This window comes from Penicillium nucicola, assembly GCF_028828085.1.
Source record: "Penicillium nucicola strain IBT 29836 chromosome Unknown utg000010l, whole genome shotgun sequence".
Lineage (NCBI taxonomy): Eukaryota > Fungi > Ascomycota > Eurotiomycetes > Eurotiales > Aspergillaceae > Penicillium > Penicillium nucicola.
In genome coordinates, this window is record NW_026643134.1 from 3,553,949 (window position 1) to 3,576,362 (window position 22,414).

Sequence of the window (22,414 nt, forward strand, 5' to 3'; positions counted from 1 at the left end):
CAATCGCTCTCCTAATCAGAAATTCTGCTTTTTCACCTTCCTCCCCGCCCCACCAAAAACAATTCTCCTCCTCTTCTTAACACCCCTCCCACCCCACCAACTTACATTCAAGAGGGTTGAAAGAACTGGGTTGCTTGGATTGTCTGGAACTTGGGAACAGACACGCCCACCATGTCCTTGCTTCCCGCCGAAGTCCACACCGCGCTTTCACAGCTGCTTCGCGCCTTGAGCACCCCCGATAATACCGTCAGATCCCAGGCGGAGGACCAACTCAACAATGACTGGGTTCAAAACCGACCAGATGTCCTGCTCATGGGACTGGCAGAGCAGCTTGGAGGTGCCGAAGAGACACTAGTAAGTTGGACGATCTGACTCCAGGGGTGTGGTTTCCTTGAAGGGAGGGATGTTGCAAACGACCTGGACCCGTACCGAAGATCATCTCTATACTCAGATTACTGATGACTTGACGCTGACTTGAAACTCTCCGGATAGACGCGTGCTTTCTCCGCTGTGCTTTTCCGCAGAATTGCCACCAAGACTCGCAAGGATCCCGTATCGGGCGACGCTAAGGAGGTCTTCTCGAGCCTGCCCATCGAGCAGCGTATTGCTATTCGTGAGAAGCTGGTTGCTTGCTTGACCAGTGAAAGCGTTACCGATGTGCGCAAGAAGATTGGAGATGCCCTGGCTGAGGTGGCTCGGCAATACACCGACAATGGTATGCGAACTGGATCCTTGCTTTGAATATGACCTTGGTGAACGTTGTTTTCTAATGATTCAACTTTTGATATATAGGTGAGCAATGGCCCGAACTTCTCGCCGTGCTCTTCCAGGCAAGCCAGAACCCCGATTCCGGCCTGCGGGAAACCGCATACCGCATCTTCACTACCACTCCCGGTATCATTGAGAGACAGCACGAAGAAGCTGTCGTGGATGTCTTCACCAAGGGATTCAAGGATGATAACATCTCCGTATGCTACTCCAAATATATACTTTCGCGAACTACAGGGTTAACAATGTTTCCAGGTCCGCATTGCCGCCATGGAAGCTTTTGCTTCATTGTTCCGCTCGATCTCCAAAAAGTCCCAGCCGAAGTTCTTCGGTCTCATGCCCGACCTGCTCAACATTTTGCCTCCTCTCAAGGAATCTTCTGAGAGCGAGGAGCTTTCTTCAGCCTTGCTCGCTCTAATTGAGTTGGCTGAAATCAGCCCCAAGATGTTCAAGTCTATGTTCAACAACCTTGTCAAGTTCAGCATCAGTGTCGTTGCCGATAAGGAACTCAGCGATCAGGTTCGCCAGAATGCCTTGGAGCTCATGGCTACATTTGCCGACTACGCCCCCAACATGTGCAAGAAGGAGCCCGAATTTGCACAGGAAATGGTCACACAGTGTCTGAGCTTGATGACCGATGTTGGTGCTGACGATGACGATGCTGAGGATTGGAACGCCTCCGAGGATGTAAGAATTCCGGCTGGCTTTTTATTTGACTTGTATGCTAACTGTTCTAGCTCGAACCCGAGGAAAGCGACCTTAACCACATTGCTGGTGAACAGTGCATGGATCGTTTGGCCAATAAGCTCGGTGGACAGGCTATTCTTCAGCCTGCCTTCTCCTGGATCCCCCGCATGATGTCTTCAACTGCCTGGCGCGATCGTCACGCTGCCTTGATGGCTATCTCAGCTATCTCAGAAGGCTGCCGTGATCTGATGGTCGGGGAGCTAGATCAGGTTCTGGCCCTTGTTGTCCCAGCTCTCCAGGATGCCCACCCCCGAGTTCGCTACGCCGGTTGCAATGCTCTCGGACAAATGAGTACCGACTTTGCTGGTACCATGCAGGAGAAGTACCACGAAATTGTTCTCACCAACATCATTCCAGTTCTCGCATCCTCCGAGCCCCGTGTGCAGTCCCACGCCGCTGCTGCTCTGGTCAACTTCTGCGAGGAGGCCGAACGCAGCACTCTGGAGCCCTACCTTGGCAACCTTCTTAGCCACCTACTCGACCTTTTGCGCAGCCCCAAACGCTACCTCCAAGAGCAGGCCCTGTCCACCATTGCCACCATTGCCGACTCCGCCGAGGCCGCTTTCGATCAGTACTATACTACTCTGATGCCCTTGCTGCTGAACGTCCTCCAGGAAGAGCAGGGTAAGGAATACCGCCTTCTTCGTGCGAAGGCCATGGAGTGTGCTACTCTGATCGCCCTGGCTGTTGGCAAGGAGAAGATGGGCCAGGATGCTCTGAACCTGGTTCGGATTCTGGGTACCATTCAACAGAACATTGTTGACGCTGACGATCCTCAATCCCAATACCTTCTCCACTGCTGGGGCCGCATGTGCCGTGTCCTCGGCCGTGACTTTGTCCCCTACCTCCCCGGTGTCATGCCTCCTCTTCTGACTGTTGCTGCTGCCAAGGCTGATATCCAGCTCCTCGATGACGAAGACCAGATCGAGCAGGTTGAGCAGGACGATGGCTGGGAATTGGTCCCTCTCAAGGGTAAGATCATTGGTATCAAGACCAGTGCCCTCGAGGACAAGAACACCGCCATCGAATTGATCACCATCTACGCTCAGATTCTCGAGGAGAACTTCGAGCCCTATGTTATGGAGACTATGGAGAAGATCGCTGTTCCTGGCCTTGCTTTCTTTTTCCACGACCCCGTTCGTGTTTCAGCCGCCAAGCTCATTCCCCAGCTGCTCAACTCTTACAAGAAGGCACACGGTCAACAGTCAGCAGGCTTCGCTGAAATGTGGAGCAAGGTTGCCGAGAAGATCATTGAGGTTCTGAGTGCCGAGCCCACTGTTGATACTCTTGCTGAGATGTACCAATGCTTCTATGAGTCTGTGGAAGTTGTTGGCAGAAACTGCCTCAGCGCCCAGCACATGCAGGCCTTCATTGACTCCGCCAAGTCGACTCTTGAGGACTACCAGATGCGTGTCAAGCAACGACTTGAAGAGCAGGCTGAGCTTGAGGAGGGTGACGAGGAGAACCTCGACTACGAATATGCAATTGAGGATGACCAGAACCTGCTCAGCGACATGAACAAGGCTTTCCACACTATCTTCAAGAACCAGGGTACCTCTTTCCTACCGACATGGCAACAGCTTATCCAGTTCTACGACGCCTTTATCACAAGCCCGGACCCCACACAGCGCCAATGGGCTCTTTGCATTATGGATGATGTTCTGGAATTCTGCGGTGAAGAGTCGTGGGCCTTCAAGGACCACATCATGCAGCCCTTGGCCTCTGGTCTGCAGGATGAGAACGCTGCCAACCGTCAAGCCGCCGCTTACGGTGTTGGTGTCGCTGCCCAGAAGGGTGGTGCCGCCTGGAGTGACTTTGTTGCTGCCAGTCTCCCCAGCCTGTTCCAGGTGACACAGCATGCGCAATCCCGCACAGAAGAGAACGTCTTTGCCACCGAGAACGCTTCCGCCAGTATCGCCAAGATTCTTCACTACAATGCCTCCAAGGTTGCGGCTCCTCAAGATGTCGTCACTAACTGGATTGATACCCTCCCCATCACCTTCGACGAGGAGGCTGCTCCTTATGCTTACTCCTTCATCGCCCAGTTGATTGACCAGTATGTATCACCGTCCTGCTCTAACAAATTCTAGCTAACATAATCCTAGGCAAAACCCCGCTGTCTTCGCCAAGGCCGACCGTGTCTTCGGATTCATCGTGCAGGCACTCCAGGCCTCCACCTTGCAGGGACAGACTGCCCAGCGGGTGGCCACATCCGCCAAGCAACTGGTGGCAGCCACAGGCGCCAACGCCGATCAGATCCTGGCCTCTGTCGACCCAGCTAGCCAGGAGCGCGTGCGCAAGTTCTTCCAGTAGAGCTCGGACCTAGCTAGATCCGACGTTCTTACGCACTTTTCTTTTATCTTCCCTGAATCAATTCCCCAATCATGTGAAATCTGACTTGTTACCCGAACCCTGAAACATTTCGTTAATCTCTGTCTCGTACCTATGAATGCCATGAGCTCTAGACGTCGGAGACAAAATTATGTAATCCATTTGTAGCCTCCTCTAACTTATCTATGCATCTGCATACTTTACTTCTTTCCAATCCACTACAGCTTCGATCCCCGCTGAATCTCATTCGCAACGACCTCCTCCAACCCCATAACCTTTGGCTCTCCAATTGCCTTGTTATCCCGCTCCGCATACAACGTCCCGCCCTCGGTCCAGATCCGTCGCAATGTCAGAACCGTAGCAGCCGGTTTCCCAGCTTCCCAAGCCTGCGTCTCCAACTCGCGCAGACGCGCTAATGAAGTCCGAGAAACAGACTCCCACTTCTGCCCAGTCTGGCGCTCAAACTCGGCCTGGATCTTTCCCGGAGTCGTCGTGAACGAGTTCACACATAGAGCAGAGTTGCGTGTTTCGGCTGTGGCGTGGAGAAGGGTATTCAAAACCAGCGTTCCAACACTAGCAGATAGTCAGTCAATCAATGCTTCCAATTACACAGCACCTGCAAACAAACAAAAAGAAACAAAAAGGGAAATACTCACTCCTTCATGGTCGTCAAACTGATCTCTTCATCCCCTCGTTCCCCAAGCAGAACCGCCTTCTGAGCTTTAACATCCCAGCCTCCGGCCTCCTCCAGTCCAGGAACAAGATCCAGATACATCTCGGCAAATGGACCAGTGACAACATACGAGTATGAAAGATCATCACGCGAGATCTCATTCTCGATGAATGCGCGCACCTTCAATTTCTGTTGGTGCGGCTTCTCATGTGCGGATGCAGGCCCGTATTTAATATCTGTGCCGTATTCCGAGGGCAGGAACCATTTCACGCTTGCGCTGGCGGCTGCTAGGCGAATGAGGGGAATCTGCTGGGCCAGGGTGTTGCGGCCTAGAGCTGAGATTACCGTATCGATTCCTGGGGATGTTAGTATATGATATCAGAGGTGGAATTGGGACTGAGATTGGGGCATTGAGAACAATAACAGGGTCCTTCATACCTTCATATGCGGCTTTCACAGCCTCCTCATCTTCCACGCTACCGATTATAATCTCCACATTTTGCTTCCTCAGCTTGTCCAGGTGCTCGGCTTTGGTTTCGGCTGTATGCGCGGAAGTGAAGATTGCAACGCGGTTGAATTGATCGCGTACGGGGAGGATAGCGTCTAGGATGAAGGAGCCGATTGTTCCTGTGGCTCCGAATAGGAGGATGTTCTTTGCGAGAGACATTATCGAGATGATGTAGATTGAAATTCAACGGTAACTGCAAACACAAATACAATGCAGGTGTAAACCTCGGGAAGCAGAACTGGAGCTTTTAAGTATACTGTGGGGGCGCGGGGTTGCTTATCAATTGGCATTGGAGATTTTATCCGCGTTGCGTCAGTTCGGCAAAATATTTATATCCCGCAATGCTTGAGGGTAAGTCATGGAACTGGGGAAGAGACTTAGACTCTGATTAGAGGTTGGCCTTGTTCTTGCGTGGGATATGGCAGTCTATCAGCAGCGGAGTCGCCTAGTATGTATGCTCTTACCGCTTGATTTACTGCTTCTTATACTTCTATTAGAATATGCGCTTGATCATTGTATTGTTTCTTCAAGACTGAATAAACTAAAGAGCCTCTAGATATTAGTTCTCTACTGAACATAACGCGGTGCAAAATCAACCGTTGATCGTTAAAACTGACCTCATAGTGGAAGTTCAAGTATGGAATTGGGAAAAAGGGTGGTTACAGAGCAGATCGAGTTTTGACTTCTAGCACTTTTAAGGCATAAATAACGCTTTACTGTAGAATTGAGCAAGTCGTGCTATCAAGAAGTACATTTACAGCGATTCTATCTCCTAGCAAGCACCTGAAGCAGCTAACTTGAAACAATGCTAAGATTAGTAATCAATTAACAGCAGAATGAAGTGCGGTAATAGACTGCGGTGATTGGGCCTAGCTCAACCTCACCCCTCGACCTGCACATGTCTCCATTACACCCAGTCCGTCAAAGATCAAACCGAGCCTGTCTCGCCTGTCGCCAGCGAAAGAGGAAATGTGATGGAAAGCTGCCATGTAACACCTGTACAGGGTATGGCTATGACTGTGATTATGACTCTATGAGTTCGAGAAAACCAACCCAAGCGCCATCCAGATCACAGGCCAAACCAGCTGTGGCAGTAACCGATGTGAAGGGTACTTCTTCCATTCCGTCGGGGATTCTTGATTCCACTAAATCACGATACGTTGGCAAATATTCCTCTGTCGCCTTTCCCCTCTGCGTGGGATTAGAGGTGCAAGCAGCGAAGCCTCCACGACTGCATTCTTTTGGCTATCACACTGGGATCCGGGGGAGCCAGACTCAAAGGCCAGCCTGGAACTTGCTAAACGAATGCCATGGAACACAGCAAGATCTCTACTGGAGTTCTTCTTCGCCACCATTCATCCGGTATTTGGGTTCCTCGACAAGGACCGTTTCTATGAGCGGTGTGAAGCCCATTGGCATGATCAATCACAAAGCCCTGGGTTCGAAGCTATTGTCTGCGGCGTAATTGCTCTGTCTTCATTGTTCAATGGATCCCTAGACCAAGATGAAGAAATGTGGTTGACCTTACACGCAAAAGATATTCTGGAGGATTCTTATGTTAGTCGCTATCCATCCGTTGACCTTATTGGAGCATGGATATTACGGACAATCTATATTCGAGCCACCAGTCGACCCCATGTAGCCTGGATCTGCAGTTACACTACCATGCATCTCGTCGAAGCAACAGGGCTGAACCAGGCACCACAACTCGTTTTGTTGACTACAAACAAAGGTGTTCAGGACTCTGCCCCAGAGATTTCAGATATTTTGAAAAGAACTGCACGTGTTGCGCATGTTTTACACGTCATTATCGCTTATGAATATGGTCGATCTGTCATGAACCTTGACTTCCCATCACAAGATGATTTACCCATATCAAACCGCGCAGGGGATTTTACACCCAATTTGTGCAGCCTTGTTGGGATTGTCCCATTAACCCCGATGGGACTCGATTCTGCGACAACAATACTTGATCTTTCTACAGCCATAAAGAAACTAGCAGACTCACCTGCTGACCATCATTTTCTTGTCCTCGTCCGAGCAGATCTGGTCTTCTCGGTTTACCGCCGCCTTCGTCTAGCAGAACCAAATATCCGACAGAGCTTACTTGACCAAGTGATATCCACAGGCATGTCTGCTTTACCCGCGGCTCGTGCACTTGCAAGTCAAAATCAGCCATGGTGGAATGTCATAAGCACTGTTTTTCAGTTTGTCTGCGTTCTTTTGGCCATCGATACCCACTCCAGCGTCACCATTCTACCAGAAGCTATGGATACATTGGGTATGATTGTGGAGCATTGGAAAACACATCTCGCCACTGAGGCTTTAGCCACTGCCAGGAACCTTGTTCGAGCTTCGTTGGATCGAAGGCGCAAGGGTGTTGACATCATGGAGCGCATTGTCGGTCCAACTGCTTCAGACGATGCAGTAGAAGGATTGGATTCCCAGCTGCCGCAAGACCAGGACTTTGCGAATTTCATCTCGTCTGATCAAAATCCCGTTGATTTAGACTTTCTATTAGATATGGGGTTTCTTAATTAATCCCCTTGATTTATTCTGTCTCTAATGAAGTATAGGATATTAATGCACACAAAGGCTGGAAGCCAATGGGCTGTTCACGAATTGGCTCAGTCTTACTTTGATACACCCTGGCTTATTTTCGGTTAGAGTTAAGTGTTACTCTAGCAAGGATTACTCTTGCCTTGCTTGACCTTCGTCATTGTACATTGTTCGCCTGTCACTCAATTTAACGCGTCCCGGATCATTGTCTGTATGACTGGTGATTGATTGCACTCGATGTATCATATCTCATTCCATTTCAATTACAACCTGCCCCTTACCCCCTCTATACCCCTCATCAACCAAGTTATCAACTGTCACCCTTCTAAAAGATCCTTCGTCCTTCGCACACAACAATCCCTGGTCAATCCAATCCCCAAGAGCCCGCAACAACTCAGCCGCATCCCCAATAGGAGGACTAACAGAATTGCACCCAGCAAGGGTGATCTCCTTTCGATACGCCTGGAAAATATCAAACGACAACATCTTACTCACATCATCCCTAGGCGCCGCAATCCAAGTATAACGCCCCTTCCGCGCCAACAATTCAACCAGAACACCCATCAACACCACATCCCCCACCGTATCAACAACCGCATCAACACCCTTCCCACCAGTCAATTCCAAAACCCGCGCCGCAAGACCCTCAATGCCATTCTCCCCAGACAAAAGAATATCAGGACTGGCTTCCGCCCTCCGCGCAGCAGTCAAAACCCGCTTACACCCCATAGCCCGGGCAATCTGCACAGCAGCCGAGCCAACCGCGCCAGTGGCACCCAGAACAAGAACTACATCATCCGGTTTAGCCTGGACCCGTTGCAGACAGATCAGCGCAGTGGTAAACGGCACACCAACCGTCGCGGCCTGCAACGCAGAAAGAGAAGCTGGCTTCTCGACCAGAGCTCCGTGGGGTATCAAGCAATACTGCGCATGAGGGCCATCGCTTGTAAACCCGAGACTCGATCCGCTGGTGCCGTAGACATGCTTTCCAAGCCAGGATTTGGATGCGTTGGGCGTGTCAGAGTCGGATATCTCTACCACTGTGCCGCAGAAGTCCCGGCCTGGGATGCGTGGGTAGGTTGTTGATGGGAAGAGGCCTTGAGCGTTGAGACGGTCGGAAGGATGGATGCATGAGTAGTTTATTTTGACTAACGCGTGGCCTGGTTTGATGGTTGGGATGGGGAGTGTCTCCAGGGACAGTGTTGGAGAGGATGTTGAGCGGGCGATTTGCACAGCTTTCATAGTTTCGCTCATTTTGTGCAGGCGAGGAGCCCTGATAGTTCGTGTAGATCAAGTGACGCAATTAGTACGAGAATCCTCTTTATACTCCGAAAACGCGAGGCGATCGGCTATTTGATCCTAAACGCCCCGGCGATGCGGTATCGGCCCGCGGCCCGCGCGGCACTGGCGGGAGAAGAAGTATACTTCCGTTCGTCATTCGCATCGGAACCGGTCTGCCGGGTCGAGTTTAAAGTGTTTGAGGCCGGGGTTCAGTATATTAGGGGCCTTTACTTCTTGAGTTTATTTGTTCTTCAACCATATTCCAAACCGTCGAGAAAGAGAGTTGGGAGTTTTGGGTAGCTGCATCACCACTGGTACGCATCATAACACCACCTCCTATTCCAATTCTAGTCCAGTCTCTGATTTCTCTCTACAGATACGAAGAAAGAGGCTTCGAAAATGTCCGAAGTAGATATGAAGGAGCACGAGAATCGTCGATCAACGACATCAGATCCAGAACTCCAAACCAAAGAAGCAACACCCTCGAAACAGCAATCACCAATCAAAGAAGCAGCGTTCATCGCAGTGGTCTGCGCAGCCCAATTAATGACCCAAGCTGGTCTATCCTTATCAATCGCCCCACTATACTACATCGGAGAAAGCTTCAACACATCACCCCGAGATTTGACCTGGGCCTCGGCAGCCTACAGTCTAACAGTGGGAACATTCATCCTCGTCTCAGGCAGACTGGGCGACATATACGGCCACAGACTCCTATTCATCATAGGCTTCACCTGGTTTGGCGTTTGGTCTTTGCTTGGCGGGTTCGCCGTATGGTCGAATCAGATCTTCTTCGATTGTTGTCGCGCCTTGCAGGGCATTGGACCGGCGCTGCTTTTGCCAAATGCGGTTGCTATTTTTGGGAGGACTTATCCGCCCGGTCTGAAGAAGGATATGGTCTTTTGTCTTTTTGGCGCTACTGCTCCCGGTGGGTTCACACTTGGTGCTACGTTTTGCTCACTGCTTGCTCAGCATGTTTGGTGGCCGTGGGGGTATTGGATTATGGGCATTGCTTGTTTTTGTTTCGCTGGTTTGGGCTTGGTGCTTATTCCTCGGGATGAGATACAAGAGTTGGATATAACACTAGGCTCGACTTTTGCTCAATTGGACGGCTTGGGTGCTATCACTGGTGTGAGTGGTCTTGTCTTGATTGCCTTTGCGTGGAATCAGGCGCCTGTGGTTGGGTGGGATGTGCCATACACTTATGTTCTGCTTGTTGTCGGAATTTTAATCCTGGTGGTCTTCCTGATTGTCGAGAGAAGAGCTGTCTTTCCGCTCCTCCCGAGCTCAGTATTCAAGGGCGAGGTTGGCTGGGTGCTCGGGTGCGTTGCGGCGGGATGGTCGAGTTTCGGAATTTTGATATTTTACTACTACAACTTCCTCGAAACGATTGATCACAACAGTGGGCTGTTGGTCACAGCAAAATGGGCAGGTGCATCTGCTTCCGGGGCAACTGCTGCGGTTATAACTGGTCTTCTTTTGAGCCGAGTGCCCCCGAGTTTTATCATGCTTGCTGCAATGCTTGCCTTCACGATAGGCTTGTCGCTTTTGGCCACTATACCACCTGGTCAGACTTACTGGGCCAATGCATTCCTGATCATGCTGATCACTCCTTGGGGAATGTAAGTTGACTATATGATGGCAATGAAGGTTTCACGGCTAACGCATAATAGGGACATGTCGTTCCCATCTGGAACATTGATTCTTAGTAACTCTATGCCCCGAGAGCATCAGGGAGTGGCAGGCTCACTGGTCAACACTGTTGTCAATTACTCTATAGGGCTCGGTCTCGGCTTTGCGGGCACAGTTGAGAGATATGTGGACCCCGACGGCTCAGATACACTCAAGGGATATCGGGGTGCGTCTTATATGGGACTAGGTCTGGCAGGACTGGGTTCTGTCATTGCGATTCTTTTCACGATCGTCACTTGGCGGAAGTCTAGCAGAGGTGCGGAGTGAGGAAAACTATCAGATCGAATCATTTGGTTCGCATTTTTGTAAATAAAGAGCGCATGCAATTCGTTGATATTTCCCTTCAGACAACCATTTCTAAAATCTCCAGTACCTGAGACTTTTCCTTCAGGGGAACTGGGTTTGACTTGCACCACCGGTCGTGCAGACTGTTTGCCGCCAATCCATCTAGTTGGTCGCGACCAACTCGGACATCACTTAGGGTCCGAGGCATTCCAAGTTCGCGAATGATAGCATCCAAAATATCACCTAGGTCGGATGCATCCACGTTAATTGACCGTGCTCGTAGCAGTTCCGACACAACAGGATCTTTGATCAAAAATTGGCGGATTTTGTTCTGCTGATTTCGGTTTGCATTGTACTTGGCGTTGTATTTGCACACGGCTGGTAGAAGAATACAACTAGTCTCGCCATGACCAACCCCAAGGGGGCCAAGCTAAATACATTAGAAATAGAAAAACGGCCACGAAGTTTGAAAGACGGTTGCATACCTGATGGCCAATTCCATGACTAGCACCCAGCTCAATTGACCCGCTCGTGCAAGCCGCCATGGCTTCGACGGATCCAAGTTGACATTGCAGGTATGCCTCACGGTCTGCATGGTCCTTTTTGCAACGCAGCAGGCCGGGAACTAACAAGCTCAATGCCCGCTGCGCTAGCTCGTCCGATGAGTTCGTTGTGCCCACCACAGCGCACAGCGTTTCTATGCAGTGGTCAACAGCCCGCACGCCTGTACTGAGCCAAATGGAGTCCGGAGTGCTTTGAGCCAGTTCTGGGTCCAGGATTACCAGCTCGGGGCCACGGGTTGGCGACTGGAAGCTGTATTTACGCTTTGAGTGGTCCTCCGTGCCACCCGCGAAGTTGGAGTACTCGCCAGCAGAAAGGGAGGTTGGCACTGATATAATGGGCACGGTTGGATTTTGGATATTCTCTCGCTTATTTGGACCTTGGGCAAGAGTTTCCAGCTCTTCTGGAGTGCGGATATCATTTGCGAGAGCCTAGAGGAATGTTAACGATTCTTTTGAGTTGCGACACTGTATCAGTACAGAAGCAGAGAAAGAAAGCAGCTTACCAATGCAATGATCTTCGCGCCATCGGTCAGACTGCCCGCTCCAATTGTCAATATCAGATCTGCCTGGGCGGCTCTAGCTTCCGCAGTAATCTCCAAAACCTCGGACCATAGTGTATGGCTTTTCATGCCAATTCGACGACCAACTATCTTTTCAGGGCCAATAGTAGCAGTGAGTCGTCCCAATGTGTCGGTGGTACGTGCCAAGGTTCCAGAGCAGATCACATATACGCGCGAAGCGTTGAAAATGTCTTCAAGGTGGCGAGCTACAGCTGTAGGGAAGGAGACGCCATGAGCTATGAGAGGACGATCGCGGCCTTCAAAAGCCGGTCTGACTGTTTCTTGAGACATATTGATCGGTTGTTGAGCGAGAAGGTGTCAGACTTCAGGTCCACGGCGACTCGAAAGAGGCGAAGAAATGAGCTAATTGCTGACTTGAAACTTGAGAACACTTGACGGCTTTTGAAAATTTTCGGTAAGAGGGGTTGAAAATGTATGCAAGAGATTAAAATATGAATACCCTACACGGAGGTTGATTATCTCATGAGTTTGTGGGGCTGCGGGGGTTTCTTACTTTTATGCATAATTCGGGTCAGGTTTCCGGCAATGTCCTTTAAGAGCTAGACAGCCGTAGGCATATTACTTAAAATATAATATGTTCTTAACGACATATCATTTTTCATAACAAAGGTTCAACACATATTGTATTGAATGCAGTACGCGAGTTGAGTTGTGCGATGTTATGTTCGCATCAAAAGAGAACTTCAAAGGCCCGTGAACTTTCTCAAGAATTATGGCTGCCGGCCATGGCTTATTCCATGAATGAGCCATGACGGCAACCATTGTGATTCATTATCTGAGGAATTGAATCAGGACTAGCTTGAGTCAGATATTTTGAGTATTAAAGGGGTTCATCATATATTAATGAATCCTCAGACTTAAACAATTCGGTCATCCTTTCAAGAAGATCTAAATTGTATATTCTCGGCCGTTGCCATTCCCCTACTTGCATTGTAACTGTAAACATGTATGAGGTGTTGGTTACTGCCTTTCGTTTTGGACAATAGGCGTGATTGACTGCCTTCGCAATGAAGCTTTAGTACAAAAAGGTTCGCGAACTTCGAATTCGTACGAACTATTAGTTTCAATATGAATTCGAATCGAATCGAGTCAGCCAAAAGTTCGGTTCGATTCGAAGCGTAACTAAAGCCGGGGTGACAATACGGCCCGTTATGGGGTCTTCTGATTGGATAAAAGCGTCATTACAATTCAATCACTCGCAGGTCCCCGACGCGCTTCCTCTGAGGTAACACGCTGTGTTGAGTGAAGACACTGACCATTGAGTGCCATAAGACCCAATACAGTCTAAAATGTAATACAAATCAATGACTGCTTTCAAATATGTTCAAATACGTTTGATACTCTTCAAAAGGGTGATATGCAATGCTCCATCACAACTTGCCAAGCTAGCAAAGCGGAGTGAGAATTATATCACTCAAATTAATAGATGATACTCTATGATATTTGATTGCTCTAAAGTGACGGATTCGTATGCTATCTGCCCTTCATCCACCGACAACCACTCCTCGGATACTGAATGACCTTTGTGGCCACCTCTCGGGTAATTCAGGTTGTTACGTTGAAGCAATGACAATACTTGCACAGTTGAGTTTAATGTAGATATCCATCTCTTATGAAGCTTACATGTCAATGAGTTGGCTCGATCGACGGCCGAAAGTAGTCAACCAATCGCCTTAGGAAGTCTGTGGGCGCCGTATATGCCCCCCCTTTACTCGCATAGCCATGTCCGCTCGTCAATGTATGAACTCCTTGAATGACTTCAGGATCGAGTGTTCCATCCTCCCGACATATATAAATTATCATGTCAAAGAGGATCGCTGTGGGGAAGTTGATGGCTACAGCTTGTTGCGTGACTGCCTGGCCCAAATCGTCGATCCTCTTGTATAGAAGCTGGCGAACCTTCTCGGGGATCTCCAGTTCCTCGTAGATGTTGGCAATGATTTTGGCCCCCGCGATCGAATGAGTCCCGAAGTTGCGCTCAAGAACTGTCATCACTTGTGCACGCTTCTCAGATGGGAACCCTGGCTCCCTTAGAGTGTCCATGAGGACGGAAATGAAGATTTCGGGGGCACCGCCTGTGATGTCTTCGTATTTGACGCTGCCCTTGCTGTGGTATTCTTGGTAGTCGTCGAAGGGAGTGAGGAAGTCGATCGCCTTTCCTACCACGTTGTCCATTGCCTTTACGTCCACGGAAGTATAGCATGCGGCCATGCGTCCCACGTTGACACAGAACTGGAGAAATTGCGTCGTACGAATGGTGGTGTGTTGACCGTATGCTTTCACTCCCAGCATTTCAAAGGGCACTGGACTCTTGACAATGATAGGATCATTTGATAGCGGTTTGCTGGTAGAAAAGCTCTCAAGGTCTTTGGTGTAGTGGTCAAACACCTCTTGATAACGATGCTGGCCGATTTTATGCCAATGGGCAGAATCATAGCCGAAGTAGGTTACAGAATCCTGCATAAATTGTAGATGGGCGTCGAGGATGTCGGCAAAGCATGGATGACCCCGGGGAAATAGTTTCATCAGAATTCTATGAGACATAGCAGCCACAATCATGGTGTCAGTCCCTAGACTGACGGGATGTGTGCGGTACCAGGAAGGTGTCTGGTGGCGCTCCATGGTCAGGTCAAATTGATCATCCGGCATAATAGTCATGCCCACAGAGAGCTCCACCGAAGCGAAAAGCATATATACCACTTTCATATGTTCCGGTGTCTGGTACTCTGGCGGGGTCAGTCGTCTGTAGGTGTTGATGACGATCCCTCCCGAAATGCCATGATGCCATGATTTGAACTCCCGCAGGACATGACGGACCCAGTCATGGTTGATATCGTAAACTTCATGCTGGCAGCCCAGATCTGTCAGGGGCAGTTTCTCGGCGATTTCGTCCAGGAAGGCAAATGCCCTACGGACGTCCTCCTCGAGGGGAATCAAAGGGGGTTTGTCAATAGGCTCTTGGAATATCTTGGAATACAAAAATTGGAGCGGAAATCCGAGCCCTGGCGCGGCCCGAAGCTCCTGGATGTTTCTTTCCATATCTTCTTGTTTCATGGTGGCGGTAGGGAATCAAGGACTAGGTAGTTGAACTGATAGGAAGAATGAGGGATTGTTTCACGTAAGGGAGTAGAATCGGTAGAATCAGCGCAGGCAGACTGGCTTCAAGTTATGAACAGCACGTTGTGTAGAGGATTCCCATAAACATCCTGCTATTTAAACAGCCTCGTCTGCTATTCTTTCCTTGCAGACCATCGTCATGCCTCAACCCCGCTCTTATGACTAGGGCCTAGCCTTCCGCAAGCCCCAAGTTGGGTCCAATGTGTCGACCCGACTTTGTGGCTAAATATGCATGATCAGGACTGACTAGGAAGGTCTTGACATTTTGAAGTGCTTTTTTGCATAAAGTTGGTCAGGTAACACAAAGACTGGGTCGAAATTCGGGGCATGCGGAAGACCTCATAGGCTCAGGCTCAGGTGGGCCACACGCTACATGCAACTTGTGATCGATGGGGCCCGATCTACAGTAGCGACCCAAGCGGGTAGCATAGCCAATTAATACCCACGGATTAATTATCCCCAACCGCACACAGCAAATGATTGACAGGTGTGTAATTCTGTACACCAAATCACTGTACTTGAGCTCACATTCCGAACGCAAGTTGTGTCACGCCATTATTGGCTCAAACCAATCGAGGAGTTTAACCAAACTTAATCGAAGCTCACAAGTGCCCCCCGTAAGTCGGCAGTGAGGATTTTGTTGGCAGCGAGCCTCTGCTTGGCGCGCAAGTATCTTTATCAAGGCTTAGGCTGTCCACTTATAGAGACTGTCAGAACGCAAAATATCTTGATTCTTCGATACCCCTAATAATCGCAGACACTTCAGCCGCTCTTCGCACTTTGATATGGGATGGCACAGGATCCGGGATTAGGGTTTGATTTAGTAACTACGATATCTCTAGCCCGGTGCCATAGTCTATGAAACTGCATCGGTGCCCTTGCGAAATCAAGCCTCCATCATGAGGGTAAAGCCAAAATACGGTGGCGTATGTGAATATCTAGTGGGAAGTGAATATATGCTGACACCCGGAAGGTACCTTCGTTCCCCTTTATCGACCTGTAGCGTGAAAATCTGAGATATCGCCCGGGTAAATGGTCGTTATCTTAGTGTTGGTTTATATTACTTCTGTTTTGGGTACATGAGTGTCGCGTATATTACCGAGTAGCGATGAAACGAGCTTAGCAACTTCATAAGGGAACGACGATGCGTGTATACGATAGAGGGTCGTATAAAGACTTTCGCGACACCAGACGATGAAATATTGAATGGGTGAGGAGCTAGAACTTTTTAAAGCTGATGGCACACGTCTTTTCCTTCACTCTTTCTTTCTCTTCACTCTCCCACCTTCACTTTCCATCGCAACAGATTCGCTAGTCGACCATTTCATTTTCTATTTATCCCGTTTCACGACCTAACATGATCAGCCCGTGTAAATAGTTAATTAACAAACATTGTTCGTTCCCTGCTTAGAGAGCATCATATTGCAAGTTGAATGTCCTCTGCGATCACGCTCGACCCGTAGTGCTCACACTGCTACTAACAGCAAACCATTAGCTTCCACGTGGGCCCCAAACAGAGGTTAAAGAGCAAGGCAGATTTTGGGAGATAGCTAGAGATAATCAGTCTTGAATCAAATTCGAATGGATAACGGAGGTAAAGAGGAAACAGAAGAAAGGGAGTAGGCGTGAATAAGGATCAAGCTAGATTGCCACATCCCCCCACTCCCTCTAGATCATTTACTAGATTTTTCAAATGAAATTATATTCAGATACAATTTCGTGTTCATTCGGCAGTGTGGGCTGAAGATCCCATGTATAGACTTCAGTTTCCCGGAAATAGGGAAGGTCTAGGAGGCTACGTTGGGGTTCCTAGTGAATACACAGCTCATAAAATTGCTTCCGACGTTTCTAGGGCTAATGCATTGATCCCCAAAGTCAGAAATAAGCAAGAGAATTTGTTAAGGGAAGAAAGAGTTTGGAAAGAATAATAACTTTTCCACGAAAGTCATTTAGCTATATCTAGAGCTATTTGAAAGGCCTAGGCGCTTAGCGGATAGCAGTGCAGAATTTGCCCATCCATAAACAGTAGTTAGTGAGCCTCGCTATCGTCTCAGTGCTAATTCAAACAAGGGAAGGCTATAGTAAAAAGAGGAATCTAGGGTGGATAAGAAAACGAAGCTAGGGGCAACTTCGCTCGCTTGACCAGGGCGACCTAAACTTTTGCCTATAACCCATTCTTTCATTGACTCGGTATCACGTATGTCGTTTTAGATAGGAGTATAGATCACTCTAGGCCTTTCCGTGTAAGCCGAGTGGCACTAGAAAGGATGTCTTTTAAAGGGCACTTACACGACCGCATTGACGCGAATGCCCTTAGGCATAAGCTGCTTAGCCAGGGATCTTGTAAAACCATCAATGGCACCCTTTGTCGCGGCACAATCTTCTATGCCGCTAGTGCCACGAAATATCACCACACGAGTATTATTAATGATTCTAGTTTGAAAGAGTTAGTCTAGTCGGAACTACAAAACATATCTGATAGCAATATTTCGTACGAATCGCCCTTAGACATATTGTTACGACCCACTAGGTGAGCTTAGCAGGTTGCACACCGAACCAAAGGTTACTATGACTACCGTCAGGAAGTCAGCTCTCCCACCACATTAAGTAGCGCACTCCGTCAGGCTATATGTGACGTCAATCATCCCGTGTATAACAATCCAGCGCATTCGGTCTGTCAAACCAAACTGGATCTGATACATAATTATTCATCATCTAAGAATTGAGTTAGGACGTGCTTGAGGCAGAGATTTACAGTGCATAAGGAGATTCTTATATAAATGAGAATAGTCAGTTTTGAACAACTAGGTAACTCATTCAAGATTATCTATATTGTACATCCTCGGTCGTCACTATTTCCCTACATACATCGTAACTTTTAACAAATGTTACCGCCATTTTACCGCCGGAACTTCTGACCTCTTTCTATATCTCATCGTATTCAGCTTGCTAGTTCAGCAAGTCTGAAGTGGAACTTGCCCAATGCGTGAGATCTAGATCTCGTATGAGCCATTCAAAGCCTAAAAATACTTGGTGATGTTTATCAGATGGACAACATAGCCGCAAGTTCTACTATTTAATCTTCGTGCTGTGTACCCACCCACTAGGCCAGCAAACCCTGTGTTTTCTCATATTGGGAGAAAAAAGAACAAAAATTAAAAACATACAACAGTAAGGATTCGCTAGTGGTCACCCACCTAACTACTAACTTACCGGCGTGTGGCTTAAGTACGGCTGAGCGGACGGGAAGCCCTGTTCTCCACACCCTGTGGTCGTATGTACTTGGTCTAGTATCAAAGAAGAATATATAGGATGCTTTATTGAATAGTGAAAAGATTTCACAATCAGAATCCACCAATTCGTGCGGCTCGATGACAGGGAAACTAACCAAATACAGCTAGCGTACCAAGGGAACCCTAGCGTCCTTCCGCCTGCCAAAACGAATCAGAACTAAGATCATCAGTTTGGTACAGCGAGTACGACAACTTTCTTTCTTGGCAGATGACATGGAGCCGGGAAATGATGGCCAGTTTACATATAAAAAGGGCTGCATGCTCTCTTCTGTCAGTCATTCGCCTCTTCTACTTCCAAATTTCTTCTATTCACGCCTTCCCCCGCAGTGATGTCGCAACATCTTGAAGACGGTTCTGGTGCGCTGTCTGTTCTTGTTACCGGAGGATCGGGATTCATCGCATCTCACCTCATTCTTCAACTCCTTCGTGCTGGGTATAAAGTTCGCACGACAATCCGAACCCCGTCGCGAGAAAAGGATCTTCGAGATGTTCTCCAAAAGGCTGGTGCTGATGTCGAAAACCTGTCCTTCGCTGTGGCCGACCTCACTAAAGATGAGGGCTGGGCTGAAGCGATGCAAGGGTGCACATTTGTCCAGCATGTTGCATCCCCATTCCCTGGAGCGACACCCAAAGACGAAAACGAATTGATTGTCCCTGCACGAGAGGGAACTCTCCGTGTCCTCAGATTCGCTCGTGATGCTGGTGTAAAGCGAGTGATCCTGACATCATCGTTCGCGGCAATTGGGTACGGACATGAACAGATGCCCCTGTTCACTGAGGATCATTGGTCTGTTCTCGATGGCAAGATTCCTGTGCCTGCCTACCACAAAAGCAAGACTCTAGCCGAGAAGTCCGCATGGGACTTTATTCAGAATGAAGGTGGAAATATGGAGCTTGCCGTCATCAATCCTACCGGTGTTTTTGGGCCTGTCTTGAGCCCAGACTTTTCAACATCGATTCAAATCATTGAGAAAATGATGAAAGGTAAATTGCCTGGGTGCCCGAAGATCTCTTTTGGGGTGGTCGATGTGCGCGACCTCGCTCAATTGCACATTCTTGCCATGACAGACCCGGCCGCTGCGGGTCAGAGGTTCATTGGAACATGTGACAACGGGCCCTTTGCAATGATTGATCTTGCAAATGTGTTGCGCGATGGAAGACCTGCACACGCCGAACGTCTGCCGACTTGGGAGTTGCCAAACTTGTTAGTCCGTGCTATTGCACTGTTTCGTGCAGATCTCCGCGTCATTCTCCCAGAACTCGGAGTCCAAAAGCTCATCAACAACGAGAAATCTAAGAGCGTACTTGGGTGGAAACCTAGGTCGTTTGAAGAGTGTGTTTTGGACACAGCGGATAGCTTGGTGGAACATGGGGTTGTTTGATTTGACTTGTGAAGAGCATCAGAACATTTGTTGGATAAATCAGCAATCCCCTGCGCTTAACTGAATTTGTGTCGAATATACTCCACTCTTACACTGAACAGCTCACAGCAGATGCCCAAGCCGGCCAGACTGAATTCTTATCCATAAAAATATCATAGACAATATCATAGACAATATCCTAAAAAGAAAGAATATGTCCGAAAACGAAGCTCAGACGCGGGCACTGGTGGTCCCAGAGATAGTATCCTGTATCCTGCACCATATGATTCTATATGTTGAGCAACGGCAGGGCCAATCCGTTAGATAAGATGTCTGGTTCTATAATTGCAGGGAAATCCAGTGAGTCATTCTAGGAAGCGGGGTAATTGGTCAATTTCCCATTGACACTCAAGAGTTCCCTAAAAAGGAGACTGCTCAAAGTAGTATGCTTTGCGTTTCAGTACATTGCCGGCAAAATCACCCGTTATCTTACTCCGAATACTCCGGTAGATGCCTAAAACATTGGAGGCTTTTTCACACAAAAGAATATCAATAGTAGCTTACCCCCTATGCTGACATTGTTGTAGGCTTCCAGTCGACCCCCAAGTCTCACACTATAAGATGTTCCCATCCGCAGCTCCTCAGCTGCTTCAATAGAAGACCTATTTCCGAGTTCTGTCACCTAGCTACGAAAAAAGCCCACTGAACTGTCTTGTGACCAACACCCATCGAGCACAACATGTCCACTCAACTCGACGCCGCCTCTATCGCCCGTGCCTCCCTACATGATCCCAATAACTTCAGCCTCCAGTACTCCCAAACCTTGCACCGCCTAATTCTCCTGGAGCACTGGAACATCCCCACTGACTCGAAGGTGCTGGAACTAGGATGCGGGCAGGGGGACTGCACGACTGTCCTTGCCCATGCTGTAGGTGAGCAGGGGAAAGTAGTCGCGGTCGATCCGGCGGAATTGGAATATGGTGAGTCATCTAGCATTTCTGACCCTGTCTATTGTTCGTTGCACAGCACGCAAAGCAGCCAGCTGATGGTTCCGGCAGGTGCCCCGTATACTCTCGGCCAAGCACAAGGTCACATCTCGCAAGGCCCGCTAGGAGGACGGATTACTTGGGTTCAACAACCCCCTCTGGACTATCTCTCCTCCTCTCTCTTCCACCTCCTCGCCGCCTATCAACGAAGGCAAGGCCTTTGACGCAACAGTGCTCGCCCACAGCCTATGGTACTTCGCCTCTCCCTCGCTCATCCTGTCCACCTTCCGTGCCATCAAGCAGCATAGCAAGCGTCTCCTCCTTGCTGAGTGGTCGTTGGTAGCAACACACCCCTCCTCCCAGCCTCACGTATTGGCTGCGCTCACCCAGGCAGCGCTGGAGTGCCGTAAACCCAATAACAGCGTCTCAAACATCCGCACGGTGCTGGGGCCAAAGCGGCTTACCGAGATAGCTCTGGCTGCTGGATGGCAGCTGGAGAGTGAGACCCTCGTGCAAGGTGGGGAGGGGTTGTTGGACGGACAATGGGAAGTCTCTGCTTGTCTTTCTTCTTCTTTTGAAAGGGAAGTAGAGGAGAGTATTAGTGATGAGAGGGAGCGCGCGGTAGTTCTTGCGTCACGGGATGCGTGTGAGGCGAGCTTGGAGGGTATACAGGGGGGTCGGAAAGGAGTTAGGGCTATGGATGTTTGGGTTGCTACTTTCGTCTGATTGGGCAAGCGGAGCGTGTCCTAGTCCGCTTCTAAGCCCGATATCTTCATCGAAGGCCGGTATAAAACGTAGACTTGGAACATTTGAAAGAGGTAAATGAGATTTACTGTGGAAGATTGCTTGGAAAATATGTCCTCCAGCTTGCGGATGCTACCTCGGACTGAACTCAAATATCAATCAAGGGCTCTGTGAATAGAAGTCGTTTCTCGTCGTGAATGAATACTGAGTAACAATTGTCCAGTCATCAAGCATGACCCTGCTATCATCATTGCCTAGGTGTCGACCACACTCACTATTTTCGCACTTAGTCGTGCTATGGTATCACCGAAATTACATTAGTAATCTAATCTACATATTTTCCTTTGACTGGAAATCCAGTACATACGACCACAGGGTGTGGAGAACAGGGCTTCCCGTCCGCTCAGCCGTACTTAAGCCACACGCCGGTAAGTTAGTAGTTAGGTGGGTGACCACTAGCGAATCCTTACTGTTGTATGTTTTTTGTTCTTCTTTCCCTCTGGGAGCTAAAAAGTCATACGACGATATAATCAAAATCCGGAATCCGGTAACTAGCTGGTGTATATCGACGCAGAAAGGCCACCGAAATTAGGTCTAGCCAGTGACCTAGCCGCACGATGGTGTCTAGTGACGGGTTAACATATCTACCCCTACCAAAGGGCGAAGTAGCAGACTAGGGCCTTGATTCTAGCTTATCGTTATTTTTCTTCTTTCGCTCTATCTTTGAGACTATAGTATCCTCAAATGACGAACAACTTTCTCAGCAGTCATGCTAAATTGACGAAACAGGTCGCCCTGCGACTCCTTAAGTATGTCGAGGAATAACTTAGAGTTGACATCACTTAGTGCGAGTATCCTAAGTTTCATAAGCAACACTGTTTTTCGAGACTCAATCCACAGTGCTGACTTGTATGTGGTCGGATAT

At 48.8% G+C, this 22,414-nt stretch overlaps 9 protein-coding genes across 9 annotated transcripts; 5 read left to right on the top strand and 4 right to left on the bottom strand.

Annotated features, from left to right (window-relative positions):
- Window positions 1–171: 171 nt before the first annotated feature.
- On the top strand, window positions 172–3,828 carry N7511_009908 (nuclear import receptor PSE1; the record flags this gene model as incomplete). The annotated part of the gene is made up of 6 exons (XM_057132285.1): window positions 172–354; window positions 493–715; window positions 793–968; window positions 1,024–1,455; window positions 1,506–3,571; window positions 3,621–3,828. The coding sequence occupies 6 exons, from the start codon at window positions 172–174 to the stop codon at window positions 3,826–3,828; spliced, it is 3,288 nt and encodes a 1,095-aa protein (XP_056980273.1).
- Window positions 3,829–4,064: 236 nt separating this feature from the next.
- Window positions 4,065–5,186, bottom strand: N7511_009909 (uncharacterized protein; the record flags this gene model as incomplete). The annotated part of the gene is made up of 3 exons (XM_057132286.1): window positions 4,065–4,419; window positions 4,503–4,875; window positions 4,958–5,186. The coding sequence occupies 3 exons, from the start codon at window positions 5,184–5,186 to the stop codon at window positions 4,065–4,067; spliced, it is 957 nt and encodes a 318-aa protein (XP_056980274.1).
- A 1,506-nt stretch (window positions 5,187–6,692) lies between these two features.
- On the top strand, window positions 6,693–7,568 carry N7511_009910 (putative C6 transcription factor; the record flags this gene model as incomplete). The annotated part of the gene is made up of 1 exon (XM_057132287.1): window positions 6,693–7,568. The coding sequence occupies one exon, from the start codon at window positions 6,693–6,695 to the stop codon at window positions 7,566–7,568; it is 876 nt and encodes a 291-aa protein (XP_056980275.1).
- Window positions 7,569–7,835: 267 nt separating this feature from the next.
- On the bottom strand, window positions 7,836–8,840 carry N7511_009911 (quinone oxidoreductase family protein; the record flags this gene model as incomplete). Its single annotated transcript, XM_057132288.1, has 1 exon — window positions 7,836–8,840. The coding sequence occupies one exon, from the start codon at window positions 8,838–8,840 to the stop codon at window positions 7,836–7,838; it is 1,005 nt and encodes a 334-aa protein (XP_056980276.1).
- Window positions 8,841–9,266: 426 nt separating this feature from the next.
- On the top strand, window positions 9,267–10,826 carry N7511_009912 (MFS transporter; the record flags this gene model as incomplete). The annotated part of the gene is made up of 2 exons (XM_057132289.1): window positions 9,267–10,489; window positions 10,541–10,826. 2 exons carry the CDS (start codon window positions 9,267–9,269, stop codon window positions 10,824–10,826), a joined length of 1,509 nt encoding a protein of 502 aa, XP_056980277.1.
- Window positions 10,827–10,902: 76 nt separating this feature from the next.
- N7511_009913 (iron-containing alcohol dehydrogenase) lies at window positions 10,903–12,258 on the bottom strand (the record flags this gene model as incomplete). The annotated part of the gene is made up of 3 exons (XM_057132290.1): window positions 10,903–11,274; window positions 11,330–11,836; window positions 11,911–12,258. 3 exons carry the CDS (start codon window positions 12,256–12,258, stop codon window positions 10,903–10,905), a joined length of 1,227 nt encoding a protein of 408 aa, XP_056980278.1.
- Window positions 12,259–13,614: 1,356 nt separating this feature from the next.
- Window positions 13,615–15,042, bottom strand: N7511_009914 (uncharacterized protein; the record flags this gene model as incomplete). The annotated part of the gene is made up of 1 exon (XM_057132291.1): window positions 13,615–15,042. The coding sequence occupies one exon, from the start codon at window positions 15,040–15,042 to the stop codon at window positions 13,615–13,617; it is 1,428 nt and encodes a 475-aa protein (XP_056980279.1).
- A 3,685-nt stretch (window positions 15,043–18,727) lies between these two features.
- Window positions 18,728–19,780, top strand: N7511_009915 (SDR family oxidoreductase; the record flags this gene model as incomplete). Its single annotated transcript, XM_057132292.1, has 1 exon — window positions 18,728–19,780. One exon carries the CDS (start codon window positions 18,728–18,730, stop codon window positions 19,778–19,780), a length of 1,053 nt encoding a protein of 350 aa, XP_056980280.1.
- Window positions 19,781–20,498: 718 nt separating this feature from the next.
- N7511_009916 (uncharacterized protein) lies at window positions 20,499–21,471 on the top strand (the record flags this gene model as incomplete). The annotated part of the gene is made up of 2 exons (XM_057132293.1): window positions 20,499–20,888; window positions 20,962–21,471. The coding sequence occupies 2 exons, from the start codon at window positions 20,499–20,501 to the stop codon at window positions 21,469–21,471; spliced, it is 900 nt and encodes a 299-aa protein (XP_056980281.1).
- Window positions 21,472–22,414: the final 943 nt, after the last annotated feature.